Genomic DNA, 17833 nt, shown 5'->3' with positions numbered 1-17833 from the left:
ACATTAGTTAGGTAGCAATTAAACAATAATTTCCAGTATCAGTACCAATTTTATGATTACATAGACTTCTTCTTCTAGGGTTAACAAAAAGCAACTTCTGGAGCATTGTGAGAATTCATTAACTGAGATCACTTGCTTCAGAGCTTTATGGAAAGCCAGGTATGATCCGGTCATGACGGGGCGACTGAATCCTCATGGGAAGGGGGGCGTTCCCTGCTCGTCCTTCATGCCCTACCAAGGTCACGAGTTGCCCCCCACGAGCGGCTCTCCGGCACGGCCATGGCTCCAGAGCCACAGAAACCAATCTCATAAGTATCTGACTCTCAGCAGAAATACTTCAGGCCTAAAAAGTAAAATACCAGAAATCCAAAATCATTTTGGATTTAGACATCATTTGATTCTTGTAACTAGCTGTAGAAAACAAATTATTCCACAATGCCTTTTCAGCATATCTGATTTGGGGGTGTAAACTCTAAATAATAATGGTGCATCTTTTGTCGAAACAATGAATCTAATCAAAGTAGATAGAGTGTTAACTAGAATTCATCTACCTCAAAGGCATTGGGAGGGTTGGGAAGGAGGGTTTATTGCTGTTCTTGGTGGTGAAAAATAAATATTGGTGAAGGGAAATGTGTTTGATAATTGCATGACCTAGACTTAAACCTGAAAGCTTTGTAACTTTTCCCACAGTGATTCAATAAATAAAAAATAATAAAAAATAAATAAATAAACTATTCAAAAGACATAAGGAGATGAGAAAAGCAATATACTCATACATATAAAATCATAGATTTCTAAGGAAACTAACCTTACAAGTTAACAGAGTCTGATTATGGGGGAAAAACTGATTAACTTGTTGCAGAAGAGAGCATAGGGAAGAATTTACAGATAAACACAATGGAATGGAAGTGCCTCAGGAACACTGTAATTAACTTGAGTTCCTCATGGAGAAAGGGAGAAAGGACAAAGCAATGTCATCCTACATTTTTCAACCTGAAATTGATGTTGTCGGATAGTAGTATGGCCACCCCAGCTTTTTTGAGGCAGCTGTTTGCTTGCAGGATTGTTTTCCATCCTTTAACTTTGAGTCTGTGTTTGCTCTGACTGTTCAGATTAGTATCTTGTGGGCAAAGAATGTTGGATTCTGTCTCTGAACCCATTTTGCCACTGTTTGTCACTTAATTGGTGAATTTTGACCATAAACATTGAGAGAGATTATTGTTATGGGGTTTTGTGTCGTCTTTCTGTAAGGGTCTGTTGTGCTTGTAGGGTTTGTCTTGTCTTATAGTAGCCCCTTTAGCCCTTCTTTTAGGTTTGGTTTTGAGTCTATGAAGTTCCTGAGCTGCTGTTTATACAGAAAATAGTGTACAGTTCCTTTGAGTTTGAGTGAGAGTTTAGGCGGATAGAGTATTCTTGGTAAAGTATTTATATCAGTGAGTTTTTTTCAATATATCCCACTATTGCCTTCAGGCTTGGAGGGTTTCCTCTGATAGGTTTGCTGTGGATCTAAGGGGTTCTCCTTTGTATGTGATTTCCTTCTTTGACCTTGCTGCTTGCAGTATTGTGTCTCTATCCGCAGCATTCATAATTCTAACTATAATATGTCTTGGAGTGTTTTTGTTAGGTTCTCTTTTAGCTGGCACCCTTCGTGCTCCTTGAATCTGAATGGGTCCATTGTTCAGCTCTGGGAATTTTTCAGCAACAATTTGTTTAACCATGGATTTTTCACTGGGATTGTTTCCCTGACCTTCTGGTAGTCCAATGATTCTAATGTTGTTCCTCTTGGAATCATCTCCTAGGACTCTGATTCGCTCTGGAGATATTTTGAGGTTTCTTGCCATTGTTTGTTGTTGCCTGTTGGCTTGGTGCAGCTGATCTTCCAGCTCACGGATTCTGTCTTCAGCTGTGGTCATTCAACTGTTGAGGGCACAGACTGTGTTTTTTATTTCATCTACTGAATCTTTTATTCGTAACATTGCTGTGCGTAGCTTTCCAATTTCTGCTCTCATCTCTTCCCATAATGTGTCAATTGTTTCTCTCATGTTACTGGATATCTGTCTCACTATTTCATCGAGTTCATTGAACATCTTTATTACTATGAAGTAATGAAGTATCTGAATTCTTTCTCAGAGAGGTTCTTTAGGTGAGTAGCACCTACTGAGGCTTCTGGAGTCTTTTAATCATCCTTCCCACATGGTGGGGATTTGTGTTGTTTCTTCATGTTGGTGTGGAGGTATGGGGACTGAGATGTTACAATAGATTTCTTGGTATAACTAAAGTATCTGTGGCCACATGAGCATCCACCGCCAGGATTTAGGCCACGCCCACTTCTACAGAAACCACGCCCACTTCTGAAGAGGTCACGCCCCCACGGGTACCTGGTGTTTTTTGCGTGGGGTGTACCAGCTGGGAGGGGAAGAAGACCGGCACAGCGTTGGGGACGAACAGGAAGAGGTTCAGGAATGCTGGGGCGTCCCAGAATCCTAGAGGATGCCTCTGGCCTTACCATTTAAAATCTTTAAAAGTATTCGTTGTTATATTCATATAACAAACATAGTTTACACAAAATTCAGTGAGGCCCTGGTCAGCACCAGAACCCACCCTGCTCATTCCAACCTAGATCAGGCCCTGCCAGTCCCATGGAGATTATGTCACAGGTACCTGTGGCTGCCTGAAGTTCTAGAGTCTCTGCACTGGTCATATATTGTGAGCAGAGCACAAATCCATGTCCAGATCACCCAACACCTAATACTCTACATCCCATGAAGCACCAGGAATAATAAAAACAAAGGAATACTATGATTTTAATGGGAGGGAACTAAATTAGGTAAACACTCAGGTACATTTGAACATTCAATGCTCTCTGTGGAAGACCTGAGAGTAACACTTCTCTCAGTGGTCACTGAGCTTAAGAAAATACTAACAGGAAAACTAAAATACCTCAGGACAGAATGAAGGTGTTAATGAAAATATCATTTCAGAGACAGAAGGATTGTAGAGTGGGCAGGGTACTGGCCTTGCACATGTCAAGAAGGGTTTGATCCTGGCATCTCTAATGGTCCCCACAACCGACAGGAGCCTGTCCCTGAGTACAGAGCCAGGAGTAAGCTCAGAACTGTGTGTGGAGCCAAAACAAAAATAACCAAAGAAAAAAACTTCATTCTAGCTAAAATAAAGGCACTTAAGAATGGACTTCAAGGGGAATAGAAAAAGCAAAAGTAGAATAGAGAGCTGGGGTTCGAGCACTGTGTTGCTGCTGTGTCTCATGCTATAGTGAGCACAACCATGCAAACATCTCTCAGATTAATGCTTTTCTTAGAAGTACCCAAGGCGCATCTTAGTGTGAAAGGTAAGTCTGAAGGTCTCGGACCCCGTGAATAACCTGAGAAATTAGTGGGGGTTATGAGTCCAGTGTCAGCTCTGTTTTGATTTTGTACAATGGAAGTTGAAACCACACCCGAGAGAGGTTTGCACAGAGAGGCTGAGGGGAGAGCAACACACACTGTGAAGACACAGAACGGGAGGGTCCCGACTCCAAACTCACCATGATTCGCATTCTTCACAATTCCATATCTGAGAATTCACTGACAACCTAGAATGTGTTTGCACCCAGTCCAGAGGATGACTGGTTTTGTGCGTGTGGTCAGCACGGGACAGGCATTGTGGATTTTCAACAACACACATTCCAAGTGCAGCAAGACACATGATTCACTGATTTCTCTCCCCCTGGGCCTGCATGCTGCTCCTCCTGACACACGTTTCTTACATGTAGACAGAAGCTTCGGGTCTGTAGGGAAAGTACTACTAGTCACCTGCTTTCCACTCAAGGGGGCACATCGGTTCCATTTCTCCTTTGATGAATGTCACCACTGATTTCTGACTTCCCTCCCTCCCAACCCCCCAGGGCCCCTCAGTCCAGGACAGAGGTGGCTCCTCTTGGGGTTCTGACGTGGTTGGTGCCAACACTCTTCCCAGAAGCACTGGCTCCGGAGCTCAGGCTCTGTAGCTCTGGGGTCAGAGTGGAGAGAAACAAGGTCAGTGTTACTCTGGGGGCTTCTCTGCCTTCCATCTCACCTTACAATGCCCAGGGGAAATCACACCAACTCTGGGGACCACTGGCGAGAAGGGGACATGAGGAGGGTCAGCCCTATCAAGCACATGCCCTCAAGCCAGAATTGGCATGCCAACACCATTGTCTCACACCCTCATCGGTCTGAAGTGAAAACGATTTGGAGAGACATTGGCAACTGACTTATCCCAGGAAGGCCCAACTGCCACTGGGCCAAGATCTCTTGACCCTGGGCGAGAGGGGGAAGACTGAGTCCTTGTCTGCACAAGGCCCAGTGTTCCCCCACCGACATCTGGCTCTTGCCACTGCCAGAAAATGGCTCATCTTCAGGATTGATATGAGAGAGGCCAGAGAATCACCTGCACTTGAGCGCCCCAGCTCAAACCCTGAGGCCTGCACCACCTATGCAACTGTGCAACAGCCCTAAACTTCACAGGGCTGCCAGCCCAGGAGAAACACGTGAATTAGATGGGAATATTGAATGGAAGCCCACTGGGTTCATGAGTGAAACACTAGCACAGAAGGCCCAAGCTCACCTAACAGCTCAGAAAATACACAGACTGGGATTGTAGCAACACCATTAGGAGAAATATGCTGTAAAAAAACAGTGTAGCACTGTAGCACTGTGCTCCAGTTGTTCATAAATTTGCTTGAGCAGGCACCAGTAATATCGCACAACAAATTGTGAGACTTGTTGTTACTGTTTCTGGCATATCGAATATGCCATGAGGAGCTTGTCATGATTTGTCGTGTGGGTGAGATACTCTCGGTAGCTTGCCGGGCTCTCCAAGAGGGGTGGAGGAATCGAACTCGGGTCAGCCTCATGCAAGAGAAATGCCCTACCCACTGTGCTATCACTCCAGCCCAAGTAAATAAATGAGTAAAAATAAAATGGGGATGACAAGAGAACCTTCCAGGTTGGGGAGATAGCACAAGTGGCAGAGCACAGGTCTAGCACGTCCAAGGCCCTGAGTTCTACCCCTGGTTTCATATCCCCAGCTCTAGCATCACACAACTCTGGGACTTCGAACATCCAACCAGTCGACCCAATCAAAAAAAAATGTAAAGGGCCTTTTTCACCATTGTTGTGAGGTGTGGATGTCATACAAACTCCTAACCAGGAGAGTCCATCATGGAGAAGCTGACAAGCCAAGTAAATGTCAGCCCCTTGGCATGCTAGCATGCTTGGCGTTTCGGAAGATCTTTGGATCCAGACATTCATTTTGGAAACCACCTGTCTGTTGATGGATTACCTGGGGAAAGAAAAGAGGGGTGGCTGGAACTCTGCTGGGGAGACCTCATAGGTAGGGTGCAGCCACAGCTCCATTAGACTTCAGGTGGCCTACCTCACACCAGCCCAGGGGCTGGAGAAGCTCCTCCTCTCAAATGGTCAGCACCAGAAAGAGGAAGTTGCTTCTTTCCCTCTCCATTCTGAGCCAGCAATTGCTCTCATTTTACAAAGAATTCACTGTCTGCAGCCCAGCCCTTCCCCCTGCCCTCGGCAGCCCCACACACCCAACCATCATCTACGAGGGTCTCGGCTACCACGAGGGTCTTACCAGCAGGCTCTGGCCCCAAGCTGGCTGGTCTGCAGGGCTGAGGACACGAGAAAGGAATCCACACAGAGGCTCCTGGCACATCTTACAAAAACTAAGTGAAAAGCAGTTCTGGGGTTGGAACCCATGCAGGCCCCCTGGTCCACCGCTGGCTGGGCTAAGAATACAGGGTCATCCACTCTAAATGGAGTTCTAAAGGGAACATCAGTCTCCCAAACACAGAAACCTTAACAGCAGTGGCTGTTGAAACTGAGCTTCCCCCCATTCCCGGTCCCTTCCCTGCACGTGGTCTAAGGCAATCTAGCCCCGAGAATGTTCAGTGGGAAAACAAGCAAGACCAGGAAACCTTATTTGGGACTTCTTCAAAGCCCCCTTCACGGGAGTGGTCTTGCAGAAAAATGTATGGGGGATACTGAATTCACCCTTTTCCACAGCCCCAGACCCAGGAAAGAGGCCCACAAGTTGATGTTTCAGGAATGAGTGAGAATACTCAGGTCACATTTTCTGTTTGTTTGTTTGTTTTGGGGGAGGGGGAGGGCAAGCCCAGTAGTGCACAGAGATAAAGTCAAAAACTGTAAAGTCAATTAATTATTGCCTGCTCAGGGATCCAGCTTGGGGGCGGGGAAATGGGACATGGTGTAGGGAAGAGTGCAGTGGTGGTAGGACAGGTGTTGGCATGTTGAATACCTGAAACAACTGTATTGTGAAGAACTTTCTAAATCACAGTGTGTAAAGTAAGAAAGGAGACATACAGACAACCAGACAGACAGAGAGGAGAGCGTTTCCATCAGTGATCGAGTATGAACAGGTCAGTTCAGACTGAGCTCGTGCCGGGTATTCAGTGACAAGGGGATTTTTGGAAACGGTCTGTTATCTTCAAAATTCCACTCCTCCCGGGACACTTGTTCTACTTCACACTTAATCACTTAACGTCCCAATAGTAGTCGATTTGCTCGAGCAGGCGCCAGTAACGTCTCCATTCGTCCCTATCGCGTGCTAGTGTAGCCCAATGGCATCTGTTCGCTCTGGGAACATGAAGAGCCTCAAACAATCGTTCATGATCTTTACGAAGAAGTCTGACCATCTGGTAGGTGGGCCGCCACGCGGTCTTTTGACATCCCGTGGGATCCAGTCGGTAACAGCTTTAGTCCAGCGGTCATCTTTAAATCTCATTACGTGACCAGCCCATCTGATTTTTGACACCTTGGCAAACGAGACAGCGTCCCTGATTCTTGATCATCGACGGATGTCGGAACTCCGGATTCTTTCTCTCATTTGAGTGAAACGTGATAATCCAAGCATAGCTCTTTCAATTCCTCTTTGGGAGAACCGAATAGCATTCTCATCCTGTTTGCGTAGGGCCCAGGTCTCTGAGGCATATGTTAATGCAGGAAGAACAGCGGAATCAAAGAAATGTGCCCACAGCCAGAGGTTCTTCGTCCTCTTAGCTATTTCTTCGATGTGCTTGAAGGCGTTCCAAGCAGCTCTCTTCCTCCTGTGTAACTCAGGTGCCAGGTCATTTGTCATGTTGATTTCTCGACCTAGGTACACATAGCTGTTGCATTCAGAGATGGTCGTTCCGTTGAGAGTGAATGGGGAATCAGGAACGAGGCTGTGTCTCATAAACATTGTCTTCGTAACATTCAGCTGTAGTCCTACCTTTCCACACTCTCGGTCAAAGTCAGCCAGCATTTGTGCCGCTTGGCTGATATTTGGTGTTATTAAAACAATGTCATCAGCAAAGTGGAGGTGGTGTAGTTGCCGACCATCTATCTTCACTCCCTTTCCTTCCCATTCCAATCATCGCATGATGTTCTCAAGGGTGGCACTGAAGAGTTTTGGTGAAATGGTATCACCCTGCCGAACCTCTCTCTTGACATCGATGATTACTTCTTTGGAGAATGATGAGATCCTGGTAGTGAATCCGCAATACAGCTCACGGAGGATCTTGATGTGTTGAGCTTGAATGCCCTGATTGGCTAGGGCTTAAATGATCGCTTCCATCTCAACAGAATCAAAGGCCTTCTTTAAATCAATGAACGTTAGACAGAGCGGCATCTTGAACTCCCGAGAAACTCCCGAGAAATCTCAATGAGCTTGGTTATCATGTGGATATGGTCGATGGTGCTGAATCCTTTGCAGATCCCTGCTTGCTCACATGGTTGTCCTTCATCTAGTGTTCTGTCAATCTTATTTAGGATGACTTGAGTGAACAACTTGTCGATGACAGACAATAGGCAGATTGGGCGACAGTTGCCAATGTCATGGATGTCTCCCTTCTTGAACAGTAGTATGATTTTCCATTGGGACGGAACCATGCATTCATACAGGTAGCATGTGAAGAGCCGAGCCAGTGTATTGATAAGTACTGATGGCAGGTTCTTCAGGTGTTCACGTCTGACCTTGTCTGGGCCGGGTTCTGTTCGTTTCTTTAACGACTAAATGGCGTGTCGGATTTTGGAAGGGAGAACGTTGGGAACGACATATCCATCGTGCGGAATTTGGTATGTCGGTAAGTGGACATGACTATCGAAGAGATTTGAGTAGAAGTCATGGATAATCTTCTCCATTGCCGTTCTGGAGGATGTGATGGATCCATCAGGACGTCAGAGAGCAGTCAATTTGATCTTATAGTTGGCGAAGGACAGGCGGACGTTACGAATACTTTTCTTGGCTTCTGCTACATCTACCAGCACTTCTGCTCTTCTCTCTTTGAGGTCTTTCTTGATCGCATCTCTGCACAGCTTTGCGAGCTCGGAGGTTAGCTTGCGGTTTCCTGAGGCATTCGCCAAACCACGCTGGCGAATAAGCTCAAGAGTTTTCTAAGACAGGCGTTTTTTTGTGGCTATGTCTCTCTTGGTGTTCCTCGCACATTCATGGAGGTGCTGAACCAGTTGATTGTATTCCTCCTCAATGTTGTCAACGATGGCATCTTCCCATGTTGCTGCAATAGTGCCAAAGAGCTCCCATTTGGTGGTCGTTCTGGGAGTTCTCTTTTTAACCTTTGCAGTCCTTTCTCCACGCTCTGTGAAGTAGAATTTTGCACGAAGGAGACGGTGGTCCGATCCCGTTTGGAATTTTGGGACAACAGCGACATCGGTCAGGCAAAACCGTTGATTGAATATGATGTGGTCTATTTCTTTGTGGAATCATCCACTGTGAGACTCCCATGTCCAACGTTTAGATTCTGCCTTCTGGAACTGTGAGTTACCATGGATGGTCTTGGTAGACATGATGAACTCAGAGAGTCTCTCACCCTGTTCGTTCCATTCTAGTCTATGGGTCCCGATGTGAAGTTCTTCAGCTGATCTTCTCGGTCCTATCTTGGCATTAAAATCACCCACAATGATCTTGTAGAAGGTGTGGTCTTCTTTATAGAACTTTTCCAGCTTCACGTAGAACTTCTCAATTTCTCTTTCATCATAATGAGATATTGGTGGATAGACAACGAACATAGAAACTGCTGGCAGTCAGCCATATCTATTCAAATGTAAATGTCCGATTCGGGTTGTTAGGCATTAGAATGAATCAATGCTCATGGCCAAGTTTGTGTTGACAAGGACACCGATACCTCTGATACCTCTTTTATCGCATGTTTCAAGGAACAATTCTTTTGAATACGGTATGGTGAGATTCGACTAGAATGGGAAAACATGGGAGTGAAGATAGATGGTCGGCAACTACACCACCTCTGCTTTGCTGATGACATCGTTCTAATAACACCAAACATCAGCCAAGCGGCACAAATGCTTGCGGACTTTCACCGTGAGTGTGGAAAGGTCGGACTACAGCTGAATCTTACGAAGACAATGTTTATGAGAAACAGCCTTGTTCCTGACGCTCCATTCGCTCTCAATGGAACCACCATCTCCGAATGCAACAGTTATATATACTTAGGTCGAGAAATCAACATGATGAATGACCTGGCACCTGAGTTACGCAGGAGGAAGAGAGCGACTTGGAATGCCTTCAAGAGCATTGAAGAAATAACTAAAAGGAGAAAGAACCTCCAGCTACGAGCACATCTCTTTGATTCCACTATTCTTCCTGCATTAACATATGCCTCAGAGACCTGGACCCTACGAAAACAGGATGAGAACACTATTCGGGTCTCTCAAAGAGGAATCGAAAGAACTATGCTTGGAATATCACGATTCACTCAAATGAGAGATAGAATCCGGAGTTCTGATCTTCGTCAACGCTCAAGAATCAGGGACGCTGTCTCATTTGCCAAGACATCAAAAATCAGATGGGCTGGACATGTAATGAGGTTTACAGACAACCGCTGGACTAGAGCCATTACTGATTGGATTCCACGAGACATCAAAAGATCACGTGGACGCCCACCTACAAGATGGTCAGACTTCTTCGTCAAGACCCTAAATGATCGGTTTGAGGCTCTACATGTTCCTAAAACGAACAGATACCATTGGGCTACGCTAGCACGCAACCGGGATGAATGGAGATGTTACTGGCACCCGCTCGAATAAATCGATGAATAACGGGGATTAAGTGATTAAGTGATTAAGTGATGGTGATATTCGTGCCTTCTTGTCTCGGTCAGACCAATGATGTCGTACTTGATCATTTGCGCTTGTACCATCAAGTCCTCGATGGATACATCTGATGCTAGCGTATGTACATTGAAAATACAGACGATCATTTTTGTCTTCCTTCATTGTGGCAGCCTAGTTCGGCCTTGAGATTTTATCGGCCTCTCCTTTCTCATCCTTCTCAGTGCTGCCATGTTGGTGAAGCCTTCAGAGTCAGGTGATTGAGACCCATTGTAATTACTGCTTTTGGCATATGAAATACACAACGGATAGCTTTCCAGGCTCTTCTGTGCAGGCAGAATACTCTCGGTAGCTTGCCAGTCTTTCTGAGAGGGATAGAGGCTTTTGGGGCATCCTCTAATAGCCCTCGTAGGTGTTACCATAATTGAACCCCAGTCTTCTGCCCCCGCGCCTGGCTGTTCCTCGCCGAGGCCCCTTGGAGGGGAGCGGGTTGAGCTTTCCTCCCCGCGGCGACCAGGGCTCTGGCAGCCGAAACCTCCAGGACCAGCCACCACCATTCTGAGACCACTCTCCGCAAATATGAAGGTACTGGCAGAGAGACAAAGCAACGTGGGTTCCGGGGCCGAGATCTCCAAGCCTACTCGGACTGGAGTCGAGCATCTTCCACCCAGATCCTCCAAATCCCAGTAGGCGGGAGTCACACCCACCACCTGGCCTCCTGGCGCCGTGTAATCCCATCAACGGCCAAGACTCAGAGACTATAAAATCCAGGTCCCGGACGAGAACAGTGCAGTCTTTTGCCCCCGCGCCTGGCTGTTCCTCGCCAAGGCCCCTTGGAGGGGAGCGGGTTGAGCTTTCCTCCCCACCCCGACCAGGGCTCCGGCAGCCGAAGACCTCCAGGACCAGCCACCACCATGCTGAGACCACTCTCCACACACATGAAGGTACTGGCAGAGGGACAAAGCCACGCGGGTTCTGGGGCCAAGATCTCCAAGCCTACTCGGACTGGAGTCGAGCATCTTCCACGCAGATCCTCCAAATCCCAGTAGGCGGGGTCACACCCACCACCTGGCCCCCTGGCGCCGTGTAATTCCATCAACGGCCAAGACTCAGAGACTATAAAATCCAGCTCCCGGAACCGTGCGGCTGCATCCGCGGCCGTGAGACATCTAATTAGGACATCTTTTTATGACATCTTATTATCTCATTCCTACTTTGGACAAACTTGCAGGCTATTGAATGTAGCCTGCCCACAGGGCAGAGTCTGGCAAACTCCCCGTGGCGTACCAAATATGCCAAATACCAGTAACAATGATGGGTCTCATTTTCCTAAAGAGCCTTGAATATAATCTCAGGGCTAGGATGAAAGAGACGTTACTGGGGCCTGCTCGAGGCAATCGACGAATAACAGGATGATGAATTGAAAAATGAAATGAAAATGAAAACTATGGTACGACAATTCCGGAATTTGGGTATTTAGTGTCTTTTGATGTTTCACGTGGGTCGCGCGGGTCCGGAAAGCGTCCTGGAGTGTGGCGGCGGCTGGGTAGTCGAGGTAGTGTCCGGACCGGCAGCTCTACCTGCAGCAGGAGCTGATGCGGCGCGCCGAGGCCACGGCCGCCAGCTCGGGACGGTCCTTGGCCCTGGTGTACAAGTCTGAGAAGATAGTGATGACCACCTCCGAGGAGCTTGTCCGCCAGCGAGGAGTCTTAGAACACACAGAGAAGATGGTAGACAAGATGGATTAAGGTCTGAAAACCAGTCAAAAGCATATAAACAGCATTAAGAGTGTGTTTGGGGGGCTTGTCAATTATTACAAACCCAAACCGGCAGAGGTCCCACTTCAGCAGAATGGCAATCTCCCCTCCCAGCCCAGCACCAGGTTGAAAGAATCCATCAGTACAAGTAAAGAACAAGATGCAGCATACCAGGACAGCCACCCAAACCTCAGGAAGTTGAATGACTTCGACCCTATCCTTAGTGGAACTGGCTCTGCTGTGACTTCCGAGGTTTACCCAAAGAATGCTCAACTCCAAGCCTATCATCAGAAGATTGACAATAATCTAGATGAGCTCTCCTTAGGACTGGGCCAACTGAAGGTCCTAGAACTTGGGATGCAGACAGAAATTGAGGAGCAAGATGACATTCTGGATCGCCTTACGAACAAAGTGTTCTACTTCAGTGTCATTTAATGTTAGATGTCAGAGTCACCTGATGGAGCAAAAGAACCGACCGTGGCCCTGGTGGAGGGTGACAAGGGTGGGAACAACAGGACCCCTGAGCAGGGACACCCAAGCTCTGATAGAGATGAAAGATGCACAGATATGGACAGAAGCAGAGTGACTTCAGTGGAAATACTGAGACAGGGCAGCTGTGGATAAATTTTTGAAAGTTAGAAAAACTACAGATTCCATGAAAAATTTAAAAGAAACATATGGAACTGTTTAAATCCCATCAATGGCCAAGACCCAGAGACTATAAAAGCCAGCTCCTGGAAGAGAACAGCGCAGAGTCTCCTGCCCCCATGCCTGGCTGTCCTCTCCGGGGTCTCTTGGAAGGGAGCGGGTTGAGTTTCCCTCCCCGCCCCGACCAGGGCTCTGGCAGCCGAAGACCTCCAGAACCAGCCACCACCATGCTGAGACCATTCTCCACATGCATGAAGGTACCGGCAGAGGGACACAGGCATGCAGGTCCTGGGGCTGAGATCTCTAAGCCTGCTCGGATCTGGACTGAGCATTCTCCACCCAGATCCTCCAAATTCTGGTAGGCAGGGGTCACACCCACCAACTGGCCCTCTGGCGCCGTGTAATCCCATCAACGGCCAAGACCCAGAGACTATAAAACCCAGCTCCCGGAAGAGTGCGGCTGCATTCGTGGCTGCGCGACATCTTATTATCTCATTTCTACTTTGGACAAACTGGCAGGCTACCGAATGTAACCTGCCCACACGGCAGAGTCTGGCAAACTCCCCGTGGTGTACCTAATATGCTAAATACCAGTAATAACGATGGGTCTCATTCTCCTAACCCTGAAAGAGCCTTGAATATGGCACTTTTTAAAAAATCTCAGGGCTAGGACGAAGGAGACGTTACTGGAGCCTGCTCAAGGCAATCGACGAACAACAGAATGGTCAAGATCGTGATCATTTAAATATAATCTAAAATAAATTTCTACCCCAAAATAATGCACAGTAGACCCCAACTCCAAAATGCAAAAATCAGAGAGCCAGAGTGATAATACAATTCGTAGGGTGCTTTTCTTGCCTTCACCAACAAGGGTCATTCGCAATATCCCATATGGTTCCCCTGACCACTACCAGGAGTAATTCTGTTTTATTAATTTAATTTTATTTTGATAAAGTTGTTCACAATATTTGATTACATTCAATATTCAAACACCAATCCCACCACCATTTCACCTTCTCACTACCATATTTTCCATTCCAAATCCCAAACCCTGCCCTCAAAGCAAAACCAATATAATTTATTTTGTATTGCTTGTTATGAATAGTCCACTAAAAATGAAAGAAAAGGTTTTTTAGAAGAAAGTGTGTGAAGGTTGTATTTCATCCAGTCATTAAGACCCTCCCATTGATCGTCGATTTGCTCAAGTGGGCCCAGTAACGTCTCCATTGGAGACTTTTTGTTGTTACTGTGTTTGGCATATTGAATACTCTCGGTAGCTTGTTGGGCTCTCCGAGAGGGGCGGATGAATTGAACTCGGGTCGGCCATGTTGGCCGCTTGTAAGGCGAACACCCTACCGCTGTGCTATCACTCCAGCCTTATCCAGTCATTAAAACCTTCTATAATAGATTGGTAACAAATTGTTAAAGATTAAGCCTTGTATGATTATATATACATCTCTGTAAATATATTTCCCACTGAGATGGTTGCCTTCTACTTGTATCCCATCAAATGTGATGTGCTACTCTTGGTACATTGTGTTATAAAGTATGTGATGTCCAAGAATATACTCACTCCTAAGGTCCCTCCAAGTGTGTAGAGAGTGGCTGTGAGCAGGGCAGCAGCTGAGTTCTGGAGGTTTTTGGCTATTGGAGCTGGTTTGGTTGGAGTAGGACGGGCCTCAACCGAACCCCCTGGGCTGCCCAAAATGAAACAGCCATTTCCAGGAGTAATTCTTGAGTGCAAAGCTATGAGTTATCACCAAGTGTCACTGAATGTGACACAAAACAGAAAGCAAAAATAAAACACAAAAAGACATTTTCTATTAACTATGTACTTTGTAAAGAGTTATAAGATAACTATGTCATAATTTTTTATGGAAAGAAATAAATACTGGGAGGGATGATTTTCATTTGGGCATTATTTGTAGAGACGCAGATATGAAACAAATTTAAGTATGATTATGATTATAAGCATTCTAAACGGTGGTTATATTAAAAGTTTTTTTGAACCATAAACAATGCAAACTATTTTCATTAGCTACTTGAAATTGAAATAATTGTGATCATTTTAACTTGCTGAGACAGATTATTGAAATAAGTGAGGAGCCTCCTATGACCTGTTTCAATGCTTCATTGGCAAGTGCTCAATCCACCAGCCAAAGTGTGTGAGTTAAGCGCCCCAATGGGAAAGGGAGATTCAAGGTAAGAAAGTTTACCCTTATAATAGACTTGGTCACCTCATGCAAATCCTTCTCAGGCTCTGGGGTCAAATGCTCTCTGGGCTGTGGAGCTCACAGTTGTCTCCTCACTCAGTGCTGAGTCTCTAGGGAAGGCAGAGCTGTGGTTGAGAAGATGATTCTGCAGAGTCTTCTACTCTGCCTGGTGACAGCCCCCCTGGGTGAGTATCCCAGATGTGACAGGGTTTAGGGGAGGGAGTGACTGCAGGGACTGACAGTGACCGATTCCCCTTGTCCCCAGGTGCTGTGTCTGCTCTGACCCTGCAGGAGTCTGGCCCAGGCCTGGTGAAGCCCTCCCAGACCCTCTCCCTCACCTGCACTGTCTCTGGGGGCTCTGTCACCAGCAGTTACTATTGGCATTGGATCCGCCAGCGCCCTGGGAAAGGGTTGGAATGGATGGGGTACTGGTCAGGTGGTACCAGCTACAACCCAGCATTCCAGGGGCGCATCTCCATCACTGCTGACACCTCCAAGAATCAGTTCTTCCTGAAGCTGAGCTCAGTGACCCCCGAGGACACAGCCATGTATTACTGTGCCAGAGACACAGTGAGGGGAAGTCAGGGCGAGCCCAGACACAAACCTCCCTGCTGGGAGAGTGTGGACTGCAGGAGACCACGGCAAGCAGGTGGCGCTATGGTCCCTACCTAGAGGAAACATCTCAGAAGAGCAGGAGCTGATGGCTGACTGGTTTTCTGCCTCTCATCTAAGGTCCTTTCTAGCATTCTGACTCTGCGTCTTCCACTGTTGTCCTCGAATTTGATACGGCACGTTTACTTCACAGAACTCTATCAAAGAAAGCCAGTACCTTAGGAATAAAGAGAAACAAGCCTGCTAATAACTAATTTTTATTCCTTTGTTTTTGTTTTACAGGACATTTTCTCTCTGCATTACGAGTACATAGAGGTTTATCCCTCCAATGAGCCAAAAGTCAGTCTCCTGGAATCCTCAGGTCTACAGATGGACTAAGACATGACGTCCTCAGGTTGCTGAGGGTACTTATTCTTCATGCTAAAAAATGAGGTTTATGATGGTCAGAGCACCGGCTCATCTCCATCCACCTCCTTCTCTTCATCACTTTATCACTATATTCACCATAGGGTTTTTCTGCGGCCCTCTTTCTTCTGGCTTATTTTCTGTCATAAATCACAAAGGAGGTCACTTTTACGGTTAGAGTCCCCTTCACAACAGACGATGAGCCCCCATGGTCGTCCATCCCACAGGTGGGCCAGGTGGGTGATACCCAGTCATGGAATTTGCATGACAACAGCATCCCGTGTATCCTAGGGTTTCAGAGAGACATTCCCTTAGAGTGTGGGCCCAGTGATAAATCCTTAATGCTGGTGCCTTTTCCCATTGATATTCTATTCTTCACTCAAGCAACTCCGAGGGACAAGCATTGCACAGGGAGCAGTCTCTCTCAGAGTGACCTGAGGAAGAGTACCAAGCCCATTTAGGTCATAACAACTGGCTACAGGTAAGAGTCATCTCAGATGAACACGGTTTATCCTTGATAAGGGGCCCCTGGGGCTCCTCAGCTTCCTCTTCAGTCCTGGGCCTGAGGCTTGACATCAGAAAAGGGTCCCCCAACTTCCTGGGGAGCAGGATCTGGACTCTCTCCTGAGTAGGGAACAGGCATTGCCCTCACCAATGTTTATGGAGCATCTCAGCTTCCTACTGTGTTGCTCACGGACCCCAAATACCTGCTGGGAATAGCAGCATCTCAATTCCTACATGTCTGTGTGTGAACATGTGTGCATGCAGGGAAGGGAAGGGTCACCATTAAAGTGCATACCTTCATTAACTTACAAGGCCTAAAAAAGACCAACATTAAAAGTAAAATAGCAGTAGGAGAGAGTAAGATAAAATATCCATTATTTGATGTGAATGAGTAGCTCACAATGTGATAGAGAATCATTTCCATAGTGAACAGTGAACATAGCAGCAGGATTCCCATGAGTCACAATTTCTCACCTTACTTTCCTCCATTCCTATGACTGCCCAGAACATTCTAGATCTACTAATTCCCTGGTGTTTCACAGTCCCAGTTCTAATGCACACACTCTCTCTCTTCATGTGATACCTATTGACACACAGCTGAGATCACCCTGTCTCTCTCACTCTCACCCCTCACCTGTACTCAGCCAATCCCTCAGTGTGACTCTGCCTCTCTCCCTCCATCTCTCTTTCAGTCCCTCCATGGTCTCTGCTCTGCGTCCTCCAAACCCATCTGTCATTAACATCACCAGCATGTCTTTGGTGTTCTTCAGAATTTCCGTCAATTAGATCTCTCAGTCCATTCAGGTTCATCTCAACTTTCTCTACCTAAAACAGATCAATCAACAACCACCCAATCCTAGATATTAAAATAACTTCTAGAGAGATAATAAAATTTTGGAAATTCTCTAAACTAAAAGCTATTGTCAGTGTAGCAACGGTGATTAATTTTGGTAAACAGGGCAGTGATCTAAGTTACACAGGAGAAAGAATGATAATTAGTTAAATAATGATCTTCCTGGTTATGCTGATGGGAAACACGCAGACATACAAGGTGTATACAGATATACAGGCCACATTAGTGGCCTTGCAATACCTCATAATCTACGGCACTGATGTACCAACATAGCACACCACATTGGATGGGGTGCAAAGTAGACGGTAACCTTTCTCGTGGAGTAAGAAAAGGTACATATATATGCACCCAAGACTCAACCTTAAACAAAATGTAGTAATGTCTTATACAAGGACTTAATGGCGCAATTTCACACACTTTCTCCGAGGAAATTTTTGGGCCATTTTTAGTGGATTACTCACAACAAGCAATACAAAATGAATTATTTAGGTCCTGCTTTGGAAAGGATTTGGGTCAGGGTAGAAACATTCAAAATATGGTGGTGAGAAGGTCCAGTGATAGTGGAATTGATGTTGGAGTATTAAATGTAATAAATTCCTGTGAATTTCTTTATAAAAATTAAATTAAAAATGAGTACAAAAATATATTTTTTTTTGCTTTTTGGGTCACACCCGGCAATGCCCAGGGGTTACTCCTGGCTCA

The 17833-nt window shown here is 46.2% G+C and overlaps 1 pseudogene and 1 gene segment (V, D, J or C); both read left to right on the top strand.

The window, feature by feature from the left end:
- The window catches only part of LOC130023166 (Ig heavy chain V region 1B43-like), a 27341-nt gene extending 11594 nt beyond the window's left edge, over positions 1 to 15747 (top strand). Inside the window, 2 exon segments of the V gene segment in view lie at positions 15023 to 15402; positions 15652 to 15747. Of these exon segments, the coding sequence occupies positions 15023 to 15402; positions 15652 to 15747 (476 nt within the window).
- On the top strand, positions 5202 to 12331 carry LOC130023126 (synaptosomal-associated protein 29-like; annotated as a pseudogene).
- Positions 15748 to 17833: the final 2086 nt, after the last annotated feature.

The sequence above is a fragment of the Sorex fumeus genome, unplaced genomic scaffold (genome assembly GCF_029834395.1).
Source record: "Sorex fumeus unplaced genomic scaffold, SorFum_2.1 ptg000022l, whole genome shotgun sequence".
Lineage (NCBI taxonomy): Eukaryota > Metazoa > Chordata > Mammalia > Eulipotyphla > Soricidae > Sorex > Sorex fumeus.
The sequence above is the reverse complement of the archived record's forward strand: the minus strand, read 5'-3'. Positions and strand labels throughout refer to the sequence as shown.